The sequence below is a fragment of the Eptesicus fuscus genome, chromosome 19, assembly GCF_027574615.1.
Source record: "Eptesicus fuscus isolate TK198812 chromosome 19, DD_ASM_mEF_20220401, whole genome shotgun sequence".
NCBI classification, from domain to species: domain Eukaryota; kingdom Metazoa; phylum Chordata; class Mammalia; order Chiroptera; family Vespertilionidae; genus Eptesicus; species Eptesicus fuscus.
This window is the reverse complement of record NC_072491.1, coordinates 12,108,851-12,124,022: the sequence shown is the minus strand read 5'-3', so window position 1 is coordinate 12,124,022 and position 15,172 is coordinate 12,108,851. Positions and strand designations below refer to the sequence as shown.

Genomic DNA, 15,172 nt, shown 5'->3' with positions numbered 1-15,172 from the left:
GCAGAAAGCGATTCCCAGTCAAAAGAATAGTAAGAGCAAAAGCCAAGTGCAACAAATGATCATCATACGATGTAGGGGCAATGGAAAATCCTATTCAGTTAGGAAGAACTTGTCTTACAGGATATTAGTAGAGAGAGTCTAACAGAAGAGTTGTCATAAAGGTAGAGAGGAAGAAGAAAAACCATGGATACACAATGTCAATGGAAATCAGAGGAATGGCATTTCAACAAGCAATTAATGATACTTTTTAAAAAATCTTTATTGTTGAGAGTATTACAGATGCCCCCCTTTTTTCTCACAATTGCCCTCCTCCACCCAGTTCCTGACCCATCCCAGGCTTTCACCACCCTATTATCTGTGTCCATAGGTAATGCACATATGCATATAAGATCTTTGGATAATCTCTTCCTGCCTCCCCTCCCCCCTTCCCTCTGAGATTTGTCAGCCTGTTCCATGTTTCCATGCCTCTGATTCTATTTTATTCAGCAGTTTATTTTGTTCATTAGACTTCTTGTTCATTTATTTTTATTTTTAGATTTAATTGTTGATAGATATGTATTTATTGCCATTTTCCTCTTCCTCTTCTTAAAGAATACTCTTCAATATTTCATGTAAAGCTGGTTTGGTGGTAATGAACACCTTTAGCTTTTTCTAGTCTGTGAGGGTCTTTATCTGATCTTCAATTCTAAATGACAGGTTTGCTGGGTCAGGTAATCTTGTTTGCAGGTCCTTGCTATTCATCACTTTGAATATTTCTTGCCACTCCCTCTGTCCTGCAAAGTTTCTGTTGAAAAATCAGTTCACAGTCATATGGGCACTCCCTTGTAGGTAACTGCTTTTCTCTTGCTGCTTTTAAGATTCTCTGTGTCTTTAACCCTGAGCATTTTAATTATGATGTGTCTTGGTGTGGGCCTCTTTGGGTTCCTCTTATTTGGGACTCTCTGTGCTTCCTGGACTTACAAGTCTATTTCTTCCACCAGGTAGGGGAAGTTTTCTGTCATTATTTCTTCAAATAGGTTCTCAATATCTTGCTCCCTCTCTTCTCCGTCTGTCACCCCAATAATGCAACTATTGGTATACTTGATGTTATCCCAGAGGCTTCTTAAACTATTTTCATATTTTTGGGTTGTTTTTTTATTTTGCTCTTATGATTGGGTGTTTTTTTGCTTCCTCATATTTCAAATCGTTGATTTGATTCTCAGAATCCTCTACTATATTGAATCCCTGTAAATTATTCTTTATTTCAATTCCTGACAGGTCCTTTTTCATGTCTTGAAATTCTCACTAAGATCCCTGCTAGTCTCACTAAGTCCCTTGAAGCGCTCATTAAGCTCCTTAAGCAACCTTATAACCACTGTTTTGAACTCTGTAGTTTGCTTGATTCCATTTCTTTCATTTGTGACATGTTTCTTTGTCTCCGCATTTTGGTTGCTTCCCTGTGTTTGTTTCTATGTATTAGGTAGAGCTGCTATGTCTTCTGGAATTAGTAGAGTGGCCTTGTGTAGTAGCTGTCCTGTAGAACCCAGTGCAATGAAATTTCAACAAGCAATTACTGATACGTTTTGAATAGTGCAAAGAGCTCTAAGTGAATATGAATTGAGAAAGACTATTTCATTTGGCATGCAGGTTGTTACTAATCATAAAATCTCAGGGGCAAGGTGGCGGTGGGTGGGAAGAGATCAAACAAAGAACTTGTATGCATAACGCATGGACACAGAAAGTAGTGTGGTGAAGTCCTGGAGTGGGGGCAGGCTAGAAGGGGTCAATGGGTGAAAAGGGGGAACATATGAAATATTTTCAACAATAAATATTTTTTAAAATAATTTTTTTTAAAACTCAGTTTCAAAAGAATTTTTTTTTTTGCCAAAAAATACCTTTTTCATATAGAGCATTACACGTACACATTATAGTTTCCCATATCTAATTTTCTTTAAAATATAAAAATGAAAATCAGGGGCTCAGAGAAATCACAAATGAGTAAGTGGTACAAGAATACAAATCCAAGATTGTCTGAACTCATGAGTGTGTTCTTAGACAGTAAGGATTAATTCCATTATAATAGTGAAAACTGAACATAGATTAAAGCAGTAAGACTATGAGTAAGTGGACAGGAAAGAAGAATAAAACCATTCTTTCTCTAGTTCCACATACTTTTAAACCCAAAAATGCAAAGATAGTTTTGTTCCTAGGAATGCGATATAGGAAGAGGAAATATACCAATTTATTGGCGGAGGGAAAATTGAAATTATATTATAGAGAATTCTATAGACTTATTTAATTTTGGGATGAACACAAATTTTAAGGTCTGAGAGACTAGTTTCTAAAAAGATTGAAGGTAATTGTATAACTTTGGTAAAGCAGTTAAGATGAAGGGACTACTTGACAGAAATCATCCCTAGGGGAGTAAAATCTGAATAACCAACCAGGTTATATATTTATTGTGTCCAAGGCTCTTGAATGACAATGAGTTCCAGGAACTGACACAGTGGTTTAGGTCTCTATAGTTGATATAAAGAACTACAACAATGAATTTTCTATGGGTCTGCCCTATATATAGAACCAGCACTATTATCCTATCTAATAATAGACAAATATGCAAATTGACCATACCTCCGACACACTCACAAGCCACGCCCGCAAGCCACACCCAGCATCCAATAAGAGCGAGTATGCAAATTAACCCAAACCAAGATGGCTACAGCCACAGAGAGCAAGGTTTCCTAGGTAACAAAGGAAGCCAAGCTTTCCGCCTGCCCTGGCCAGGCCTAAGCCTCCACTCAAGCTACAAAGTTTCAATTATAGAAGGTAAACAAATTCAAACAAATGGCAGCAGAATGGAGCTTGAGAGAGCAGGCCAGGGTTGCTGCCAGCAACAGGGGAAGCAAAGCTTTCCGCACACCCTGGCCGGGACCACCTGCTTAAGGCAACAAAGTTTCAATTATAACCCCAACACAAATGGCTGCCGGCCTCAGAAGGAGCCCTAGGCTTGGCTCTGCTCCAGGCTACAAAGTTTCAATTGTAGAAGGAAAATAAATTCCAGATACCAGGGCCTCCGCTTGCGTTGCCAGGGGGAATGGCCGGCCTGCAAAGCACCACAGGCCCCTCGCTCAGGCTGCCCCACGCCCCAAGGGAACCCCCACCTAATCCGGGATGCCCTTCAGGGCAAACCAGCTGGCCCCCACCCCTGTACCAGGCCTCTATCCTATCTAATAAAAGAGTAATATACAGATTGACCATCACTCCAACACACAATATAGCTGCCCCCATGTGGTCAAAGATCCTGCCCCCATGTGGACACAAGATGGCCACCACAAGATGGCCAGCAGGAGAGGGCAGTTGAGAGGGACCAAGCCTGCAAGGGAGGGCAGTTGGAGGTGATCAACCCTGCAGAAGAGGGCAGTTAGGGGTGACCAGGCCGGCAGAGGAGGGAAGTTGGGGGCAAACAGGCTGGCAGTAGAGTGGTTAGGGGGTGATCAGGCTGGCAGGCAGAAGCGGTTAGGGGCAATCAGGAAGGCAGGCAGGCAAGCAGTTGGGAGCCAGCAGTCCTGGATTGTGAGAGGGATGTCTGACTGCCCATTTAGGGATCCGACTGCCCACCGGGATTGGGCCTAAATGGGCAGTCGGACATCCCTCGAGGGGTCCCATATTGGAGAGGATACAGGCTGGGCTGAGGGACAAGCCCCCTCCATGCAATGAATTTCGTGCACCGGGCCTCTAGTTTTAAGTATATAAACTACTTGAGGCCTCTGTGTCTTGGCAATAATAAACCAAATTAAGTAATGTATAAGGGTCAACACGATGTCACTCTAATGGATAAATAAAAGAATGGTATGTATTTAAGTAGGAATAATTTCTCTGAAATGGAATCAAGACGCTTATACACTGACTACAATCAAAAGTCCACAAAGCTTCTGATAATATATGGAAATGCTACTGTTAGGTATTTACATTGTTCTGGGGGAAAAGCTCATAGCTTTTATCAGATTTTCAAAGAAGTTCAGGGCACACAAAAAAAGTCATGAAGTACTGTTCTTCACCAAAAAAAAAAAAAAAAAAAAAAAAAAACCAACACAAAAAACGAAAGCAAATGGATTTATAAGCAACCATTCATGAGAAAAATTTGAGTCATTAATCTTAAAAGAAAACATAGAAACAGTAAGAGAAATTTTAGGATCTTATATACATATGGATGTTTGTATTTTACAGACCCACAATACTTTTATTTGAGGTAGGGCACACAGAAAATAAAAAGAGACACAGATATATTTCACTAAGAAAGATTAAACATTTTTTGGCAAAAGATTTTATGAAGTTTAAAGGCAAGTAAGTGCTTTACCAATACAGGGTTTGTATTTACAGAGTATAAGGGAAGCTCTTCAAAATAAGAAATGTAACAGGAAAATTGGATACATGATAAAAATTGTCAATTTTTAAAAGAGCAAATTCACTGGCCAATAAACATTCAAAAACTGCTTGACCTTATTAGTAATCAGGAAAATACAAATTAATGTAAACAATATGAATTGCCAACTCACAAAAAAGCAAACTCAATGGTCAATAAACATTTGAAAAGATGCTCAAACATCTGGTTTCATTTCCCTTCAGCATGAAGGACTTCCTTTAGGATTTCTTATAGTTCAGATCTACTGGTGACTGATTTTTTTATGGGAAAATATATTTAGACTTCATTCATAAAAGTTATATTTATTTAAAGTTCTGGGTTGAAAAGATTTAAAATATTTTTTTCACAATTTAAAAATGTTGCTCTTCTGATTTGTGGTTTCTTGGGGCAAGTAAGCTAAAAATCAAATCTTGGTTCTTTTGTTTGTAATGTATCATTTTTCCCGTGATACTTTCAAGATTGCTCATTATCTATGGCTTTCAAAAGTTGGGTTATGATGTGTATAGGCCTTGCCTTTCTCATGTGTTTATCTTATTCATCTTTGTTTCCCTCATTTCTGGCTTACATGTAGTACTCAATAAATATTCGCTGAATTCACTTGTGAAAAAAATAACCAAGTCATCATTTGTAGTTTTGACAGAATCCAGAGGGGAGTCTAGAAGCATATGCTAAAGCATCTACTCACAAGGAAGAGGTTTATTTGGAATCTTGTGTTTAATCATTAAAATTCTGGTTAATCTGGCACACCAGGATATAAAAAAGTATTAACTCCTTAATAAATCTTTGAGTACACATTGATTCTTCAAAGTGCTATACTCTGTGTCTTCCTATTCTTTCGGGAATACAACTTCATTCCACCAGAGATATTCAGACCAATTTATGAGAAGAGTCTCACATAACAAAATTGATCTAAACTATCAAAATGGCATTCATATAGTATACAATTTACAAGTTTTTTAAATAAATATATCACTTAAATTTCCCCAAACCTTGTGATCAATTTTGGTTTTAACACATGGTTAATACTTTAACAGAAGTTGGTTGATGAGGAATTATCAAGAAGATAGCCCAGCCGGCATGGCTCAGTGGTTGAGCATCAACTTACCAACCAGGAGGTTATGGTTCAATTCCTGGTCAGGGCACATGCCCAGGTTGTGGGCTCCATCCCCAGTGTAGGGCATGCAGGAGGCAGCTGACTGATAATTCTCTTTCATCATTAATGTTTCTATCTCTCTCTCCCTCTCTTCCTCTCTGAAATCAATAGTATATTTTTTTTAAAAGAAGATAAAGTGGGATTAATAAGAATGATTGGCCAAAACCGGTTTGGCTCAGTGGATAGAGCGTCGGCCTGCAGACTCAAGGGTCCTAAGTTCGATTCCGGTCAATGGCATGTACGTTGGTTGCGGGCACATCCCCAGTAGGGGGTGTGCAGGAGGCAGCTGATCGATGTTTCTCTATCATCGATGTTTCTAACTCTCTATCCCTCTCTCTTCCTCTCTGTAAAAAATCAATAAAATATATTAGAAAAAAAAAAAGAATGATTGCATTCTGAGTGAAAGGGATTTTCAAGGCATGAGGTTTATTCAGTTTTGGTTTAAGTCTGAAATAAAGGTCCTTGGTATTTGAGGAACAGCAGCAAGGATGCCCTGGGAGGCAGGTTACAGAAGAAAGGGACAAAGGAGGGAGACATTAGAAAATACCGGCCTAACATAAGCCCCTATCTATGTGATGACTTTGCTTAGAAGTGGTTTATATTTAAGCAACAACAAAATCTAAGCTTAGTTCCAAACAAGGTAAATATCTAAAGAGGATATCCCAGAACTCTAGTTTTGAGCAATAGTATTACATTTAATATGATTCCATACAAATCACAACATTACTATCTCACAAGTAAAAAAATATATATTAAAGATTAATAATAGTGGAGTTCCAGACTAAAACAATAATGGTAACAGTATTTATTTTCAGCTAGGATGGCTATGGATAACCAGAACATGTAGAGTACGATAATCCTCCCAAAGCTATTTGATTATATATATATATATATAATAAAGAGGTAATATGCAAATTAACCCTCATGCCCTCACAAGATGGCTGCCTACGACCAGGCCGGCAGGGGGGTTAGTGAGGGACGACCAAACAACTGAACAAGCAGGCTGCATCCACCGGGACTCTAGTATTTCATAAGTCCCTAAATTACAAGATCTCTGGGAGACAACTTCAAGTACCAGTTAGCTGCTTATTACACAGGGATTAAGCTACTACTACAGATAAATATGAATACTTTTTTTATATTATCTCTAAAAGTTTCTTCATATCCCTTTGTAATCTGTCCTTCCTATTATTCCACTGTGCCTTGAGTCCTATGCATGGGTCCTTGAAATGCATTTCTCAGGACTCCATTGAAGAATCCCATTTCCACTGTATGTTTTCTATATCACATCCACAAACATTGAAAGTCTCAGCAGATGTACATTTGTTTCCACAGTCATACATATTTTTAAAATCTAAAAAAATATATTTATGAAGCTATTTATTATTTGTTGGTTTTCTTTATTTCTGAAGATCTAAGTTTCCATCTAGCATCAATATACTTTACCCTGAAGAATATCTTTTAGTATTTCTTGTAGAGCAATTCTCCTGGTGACCAGTTCTCTCTTTCCCTTAATCTACAGTAAGCATGTCAAACTCAAAGGCTAACATGGGCCAGATAAACAAGGTTTAAGTTTATGTGGCCTGCAAAAAAACAAAAGCTTCAATTTTCATAGAAATGTAAATTTATTTCGATAGAGACATGCTGAATAAAAAGGGCTGAAATAAGTGAGTCATTGTTAACATAAAATAACAGAACATTTTAATAAATATTAATATTTTTTTCTTGAGTGTTAATTTACCACACACTGAATATAACTGCACAAATTAATAAGCATAATGCAAATGAACCTATTTTTCTTGTTCTCCGAAAGCGAAATATTTCCTGTTGCGCACACCAAACAAGTCAGTACAAGATTAATGATGTGGCAATCGGCTGCTAAAATATTCGCTGCTAGTATTAGTGGAGAGAAATGGTATGCCTGTATGTAAGGCGCGTAAGGGAAATGAATGCCACACGATTATAGTAATCAGTCATTAGCAAACGTTGTAGTTCGTTATTAATAATTATGTAAAACAGGATATTGTAAAATTTAAGTTACAAAATTTTTATTAAAACTTTTCTTATATACTATTATACTGGCTGGGCTGCAAAAATATTCATTGTGGGCCACATGCGGCCCATGGGCCATGAGTTTGACAAGCTTGATCTGCAGTGTCTTGATTTCATTTTGATTTCTGTGGGATATCTTGACTGACTTTACAGCTTGTTTTCTTTTAGCACTTTAAAGATATTTTCCCAATGTCTTCTGTCCTTTACAGTTTTTAATGAGAATTCTGTATTCATTCAAACTATTGTAAACCTATATATAAAGTCTTCTTGTAACTACTTTCCAGATGTCTAAAAGATTTATCTTTGTTTTTTTGGAATTTAAGCACAATGTGTCCAAGTATGTTTTTCTTTGACTTTATCCTCAAAGATTAACATTCTTAGGTTTGGGTGAACTTCATGAATATGTAAAAGCTTATTATCTTTTTGTAAATTTTGGAATTTGGGTAGTTTTATGCAATTGTTTATTAATTTTTTTCTGCTCCAATCTTCCTCCTTACCTTCTGGAACTCCAATTACACATTAGAACATTTTGCCTCACAGCCACTGAGGCACAATACCGTTTTTCTCTCTGTTTTTCAACTTCAGTAATTTCTATGCTTCATGTTCAAGTTTAGTGATTCTTCTGTCATATGCAGGGCACGTCAAAGCCCATATGGTAGTTTGTCTCATTTAGGTATTGCATTTTCAATTCTGAAATTTCCTTTCAGAATTTTATTTGTTTTTTACTTCCTCCCCAATGAAAATTCTTGCCTTTTTTCATTCAGTGTGCTTTCCTTTATACCTCATGAAAAAAATTATAATAGCAGCTTTAAAGCTTTATTTTTCCAACTCAATTATTTTAAAACAAATTGGATATTTTTTTTATGTTGTTACTTTTTGCTTTTCCCCTCAGAGCATACAGAAGTAATCAGTGGGATGAATGGGTTGTTGTGGGCTTCTGCCGCCAGCCTAGAACTGGCTCTCTCATGCTTTCCTTTTTTAACATTTGTGCTAAAGGACCTAAAGGCGGTGAGTCTGTCAGCTGCCATACAGAAGTATAATCAACTGGGTGGCTTAACACAACAGGAATTTTTTGTTCCATGACTTTGGAGGGGAGAGTACCTATTCAAGGTTTAGTAGACCACCCTCCCTCTGAGACAGCAGAATCGATTTCTCTCTTCCTTGCTTCTGGTGGTAGCCAACAATCCTTGAATTCTTCAGCTTGCAGCTTAATTAGTCCAATATTAGCACATAGCACTCTCCCCAGGTATCTTCACAATGACTCTCCCCTGTGTGTGTCTATATCCAAATTTCCCATTTTTATAAGGAAATCAATCACATTGGATTAGGGCTTAGCCTATAACCTAATTTTAATTTGATTATTTCTATAATGACCCTATTACCAGATAAAGTCTATATTACAGGCAGTCCTCAAGTTACGTCAGACTTGACATACGTTGTTTCATGGTTACGTTGCCATCTCCCATTTATTTATTAAAAAAAAAATTTCCATCATTTCGACGTATGTACATATGTGCTTTATGTTTTTATTATTGATTTATCACAAGTAAAGGTCAGGAATTGTTATCTTTCTTTTAAATTTTTTTGCTGTTTCACTTCATTACTGCTGTGTATGTGCTCCATGTGAGTGATGTAGGTGGGTTCCAACTTACGGTGAAAATCGCGTTACGTCGCACGGTAGGAACAGATCTCCGACGTAACCTAAGGGCCTACTGTATATAAAAGGCTAATATGCAAAGTGTCCCCTCGGGAGTTCGATCGCTCGCTATGTTAAAACATTCAACAAGGCATAATTAAAAAAGAATATAGTAGCCCGACTGGTGTGGCTCAGTGGTTGAGCGCTGACCACCAGGGGGCGGCACAAAATGAAGGAAGGCCTTGGCTGGCAGCCGGCAGCCGGGGAAGGGATGCCCCAGCTGGCAGCCAGAAGGAAGGCCCCGGCCAGCAGCCAGAAGGCCCTGATTGTCCCTGATCGCCAGCCAGGCCTAGAGACAGTACCCGTGCATGAATTTCGTGCACTGGGCCTCTAATACTAAAATAGTGGGGGTTAGGAATTCAACATATCTTTTGGGAAGAACACAATTCAATCCATAATAATTTCCCTTCCTCTTGGAAATGTTTTTAAGCAAATATCAGCAATAGCATTCAGGGAATAATCTATGAAAGAGTAAGTCATTTCATAATTATTCTCTCCTATACCACTGTGGGTCTTAAGAGAATGGCAATTATATGCATCATCTTAATAAGGCCATCACCAATATATAGCAGGTCCAATGTTTACAACATGCACAAATAAAAATGAAAATTAAACCAAACTGTATGATATACAGTACGGGGATAGAGGATGGTATCAGAAAGGGGGATCTATAAAACAGAGTTATAGCTGAGCCCACTTTAAAAACATACTTTTAAAACTGGCTTAAAACCACTAATGCTGAGATAAACACAGATTTTCAATAGCAGATCTAGTAATATTCTAAAAAGTACTCATTTAAAAATAAAATTTCAAATAGAATTCAACACTGATAAGCTATATAAAAATATACTATAGTCTGCTTGAGGTCAAAGAAACAAACATTAAATTCTATGCAATTAATAATTTGCACAAACCTAGGTGATTAAAATAGAAGTCAAATTGTAAAACTGTAGAATACAATATGTTTGGCCTATATCAACTAATGTTATGAGAGTAACAAAATACCTTTTTAAAATAGTAAACAGTGCTTTTTAAAAAAAAAAGTTACATATTGAGCAAAAGAAGTTCTGAATGATAATCTGAGTGAAAATTACATTTGATCACTTCAACAGACTCCTCCAGTCTGATGGTAAAGTAGTTCATCAGTATTTAAAAACTTTACATCTGCAACTGATTTCATTCCATCAGCCAAAAGATGCATTTATGCTGCCACCATTACATTTTTAAAAGAGTTTAAATTACAAAACTTGAGAGAGCTTCAAAGAAATGCTTAATCTAACCATTCTAATCTTGATGGCCTTGTTAAAAATAAATTTAGGATGCTTAATAGAAGAGAAACTCTGCAACAAAATGGATAACAATTGTTCTTAAATCACATTATTTTAAATTTCCTTTCATAAATCAAATGTACCAACCTGGGGATTTGAGCATTTTATCTCAAGCGACTCTAGGTCAACATGGAGGCAGACAACAAATGAATGTCTTGCATCAGGTGCTGTTGCAAGTAGTTTTTGAGATGTCACGGCTAGAGTAGAGGTACAACCCATAGGATCCACTAGGCAAAGTGTCACTTGTTTTCCAAAAAGGGTATATACGCTGAAATGATGCAAGCTAATAGTCCAAGGAAAAGCATCACCTGATAAAGAAGCACACATACATAAATGTTGTTAATTGTCACTAGATAGTAAGTTGTCTATTATCTAAATTTGAATTATAAAACATTCAACAAGGTATAATTAAAAAAGGATATAGTAGCCCGACTGGTGTGGCTCAGTGGTTGAGCATCGACCTATGAACCAGGAGGTCACAGTTCAATTCTTGGTCAGGGTACATGCCCGGGTTGCAGGCTCAATCCCCAGCCTGGGACATTAAGGAGGCAGCCAATCAATGATTCTCTCTCATCATTGATGTTTCTCTTTTTTTTCTCTCTCTCTCTCCCTTCCTCTCTGAAATCAATAAAAATATATTAAGAAAAAAAAGAAAAGAAACTGTAAATTGTTAATATCTAAAAAAAAAAAATAATAGAGTATACCAGAGAGTAATGTGGTAAACAATTTGCATGCTATATTAAGTTACCTTCTAAAATTGTTTATATTTGTATTTATTATAACATACTATTACATCAATAATTACATACATTATAAAACAGAAATAGAAATGAAGGAAATGAAAGAAAAATATAAATAGAAGTTCTAACTTCCTCTTCCCTCATCCTAGTGGGTTATATTGTGCAACTGCTGGGGATGTACGCACTATACTTCAGAGAGCACAGAGAGTGTGTTAAGTTAGGAAAATGCAATAATCTTTGCAGTGATTGAAGGTGATCACAGATCTGCCTGTGGAATGAGAAAAGAAAAGAATAAACAATATAATATGGTCTGTTGGACCACCTGCAACAGAATCATGCAAGTGCTTACTTAAAATATAGTCTCCAGGTTTCTACTTCAGATCTACTTAATCAGTATCTCTGGTGGTAAGACCAAAGATACATCTCAGTACCTTCCCTAGGTGATTCTCATGTATAATGTCATTTTTATATAAAATACACTTGATAAAAGTATAAACATTCAAAAAGTTTAGGATTAAAAACAAAATTCCTTTTCTATACTATTTCCTTTTATTTATTTATCAGAGATTAATATAAAATTGTAAGATAAAACCATTTTTTATTATAGCTAGAGAAAAAGTACTTTGTGAAATAATTCTTAAAAGTGTACTCAGATTCAAATATTTATTACTGGAATACCAATTTGATGAAAAATATGTTCCTTATAACTTGTATTTTTCACTTTGCAATTCTACCACTACCTGTCAGTATAGACTGAATACTACAGACTTCTTTTTTAAGTAGCTCAATTATTTTAAAACAAATGAAAATACTTATTTACTTTCTAATTAGAGAAGTACTAGTACCTCACTAAAGATAATCTTGAAAATATCCTATATAATAAAAGGCTAATATGCAAATAGACCAAACAACGGAACAACCGAACAATAGGTAGCTATGACGTGCGCTGACCACCCAGGGGCACGCACAGAACATGGCGGGCATCGGCAGCAGGTGGCAGAGTGCAGAACATGGTGGGCGTCAGCCGTGGCAGGATGGTGGAGCAGGTGAGCGGGGCCACCAGACCAAGGCAGGGTGCCAGTCGCTGTCAGAGGGCGAGCCTCTGGTGGTTACTGAAAATTCTTTGCTTCCGTGCGCCGAGGTCCTGCCTGGCACTCGCACCTGCTGCTGGCTCCAGCGCCCCTCCCACCTGCAGCTGGAGCCGCTGCTCATAGCGCAGAGGATGGGCTGAGACCCGCCCCTGTGCCCACCACAGCCTAGCGGCCCACAGCTCCTTTCAAGGTGCATAAATTGGTGTACTGTGCCCCTAGTAATATATAAAAGATAAAAGTAATAAAACAGCCACAATCTACTGTCCACTGTGTCACTCCCAATAATAAGCACTATTAACACTGTTATATTTTCCTTAAAGTTCCACCCCCCATAGTGTTGAACATGCCAACACAGATTAGAACCAGGATCACATGTTATTTTTCCAGGTACATACACACACACACACACACACACACACACAAAAAAAAAAAAAAAAACAAACAACAACAACAAAGCTTAAGTGCATTACTAAGAGGATCATACTATAAATGTATATATTAAAGAAATCTAAATATGCATTTGTGTCATGAAAGGTGATACTCAATGAATGCAACAATCAGACCTCATAAATTTAAATATTCAAAATGTCTTGACCAATTATAGTTAATAAAATTAAAATCAGAAACTTTTTTAACTTGAGACTTAGATAATAAATCTAGCTATAAAGTAGTCCACAATAACTTGAATGGAAACAACTAGAACTGCATGATAATATGTGGTCAGTACTATGGTAATCTGCCTGTTTTCAGACTTAAGAAATGTTGCCCCCAAGAAAAAATAACAAACTTTAAATCATCTGTAACTAATTCTAAAATTATTTTAAAACCTATAAAGATTTCCATGCTATTCACAAAATAAAGGCTTTGTCAAATTTGTCTTAAAATATTTTGGAATGATTTGAGGTTACACATTTTAAAACTGGTAGTGAGCTATATATAGTTTTCAAGTTTTATGTTATCCAAGAAATGCCAAGTGGTTGTTATGCTGGATAAAAAGCAGCACATTTAAATTCATTAAATTAAAAAATCCCAAATGACATTGGGACTGTCTCAGATATGTGCCTCTGCTTCTATACTGGAATCAGACCAATAAAAAGAAATTAAGTACATCATATTCTAAGTCTTTAAAAGAACCTTTTAAGTTAATATTTTATGTACCTTTAAGATGAGGTCTTAATATGCAATGACAAATATTCCCAGAATTAAACATTATAAAAAATATTACACAAAGCAAAAGTCATTAACTGCACAAGTATTCCTTTTGTAGACACATGCATGTATATGCACAAAATAAAAAACAAATAAAAGCACCTTATTTATTTATAACACAGGCAATATAATGTTCTGGAGACTTCATAAAATATGCTCAGACACTCAGTACAGGACAGAACAATGTACTAATCTGAAACCTTCAAGATTAATATTTTTCCTTTAATTGGAAAGTTCTAATGCCATAATATGGATCCTTTATTTTAGAGAAACTATTGCTGGCAGAATTCAGAAAATTTCAAACAAACTGTCTAAAGAATAAGAAAAAATAAAAACAAAGCAAGAAGACTGAGAATTCCATTTGTATATGCATTTGTAAACCCTCCTCTACACATAATCAACAGAGAAAAACATATCAATAAAATAATTCTCAAGAAAATGATGACCTAACACTGATGTAGTTCAAATAAAATAAGGTAAAAGAAAATGAATATGACGGGGCTTTGGGACTAAACGAAAAAAGAAAGGAAATTCAGAGACTGTGTCAACAATGGGTAAGGAATTAGATAATATTGATGTACAATTGAGTAAATTTTAGAAAAATATATAGTTTGATTTCCATACATTCTACCATATGTTGCTGATTTTGCACAACACTAGAAGCAGAAGACAAAGGTAACACTCTACTCAGTTCTTCCTTGCTTTCATAACCTTAGTCATTAAATATCTTTAGAAGCAAATAATATCTTCCTCATCTCCCTTTTTTCCCCCTATGTCCTACAATCCAGTATGACTCAGGAGGTTTTTATTTCAAATATGAGAGTGTAATCAAGAATATTTTCCTATCTATTGTGAGGGTTAATACTTTCTTGAGATTATATTCACCACACTCCCCAAATATAAATGACCCAAAATTGCTCACATCATTTCCCCAAACAACTTAAGCAATTAATTGACTTAAAGACAGTTAAAGAAAGGGTTCTTTAAGTCTAAGTGATGTTAATTAAGTAATGGGGACTTCCAAAGAGGCTGCTGATCATCAATATTTCTATATCTCCCTTTCCCTTCTTCTCTCTCTAAAACAAATAAAAACATTTTTTAAAGTGGTGGTATATTTATACAGTGGAATACTACTTAGCCATAAAAAAGAAGTAAATTTTACCTTTTGTGACAGCATGGAAGGATCTGGAGATTATTGTGCTAAGTGAAATAAGCCAGTCAGAGAAAGACAAATACTATATCATTACATGTGGAATCAAAATAAAGTGATGAACGAAATAGAAACAGAGGCACAGATACATGAAATAGATTGACAGCTGTCAGCAGGGAGGGGTTTTGGAGGTTGACACAGACAACAGTATGATGGGGGCCAAAGGGAAAGGGGGCTGTGGGTAGGTAGATGTGGGCAAAGGAGGGGGAAGGAGCAATGGAAAGAGATTGCCCTGGGCAAGGGGCACACAATAGTGTGTAGATTATATTTTGTTAAGTTGTATACTTGATA

General features: G+C 36.4%; 1 protein-coding gene across 1 annotated transcript in view; it reads right to left on the bottom strand.

Annotated features, from left to right (window-relative positions):
• The window catches only part of VPS13B (vacuolar protein sorting 13 homolog B), a 593,664-nt gene that overhangs the window by 319,658 nt on the left and 258,834 nt on the right, over positions 1–15,172 (bottom strand). Inside the window, exon 24 of the mRNA XM_008148507.3 lies at positions 10,719–10,939. Within this exon, the coding sequence (XP_008146729.2) occupies positions 10,719–10,939 (221 nt within the window). The remainder of the gene's footprint in view (positions 1–10,718; positions 10,940–15,172) is intronic.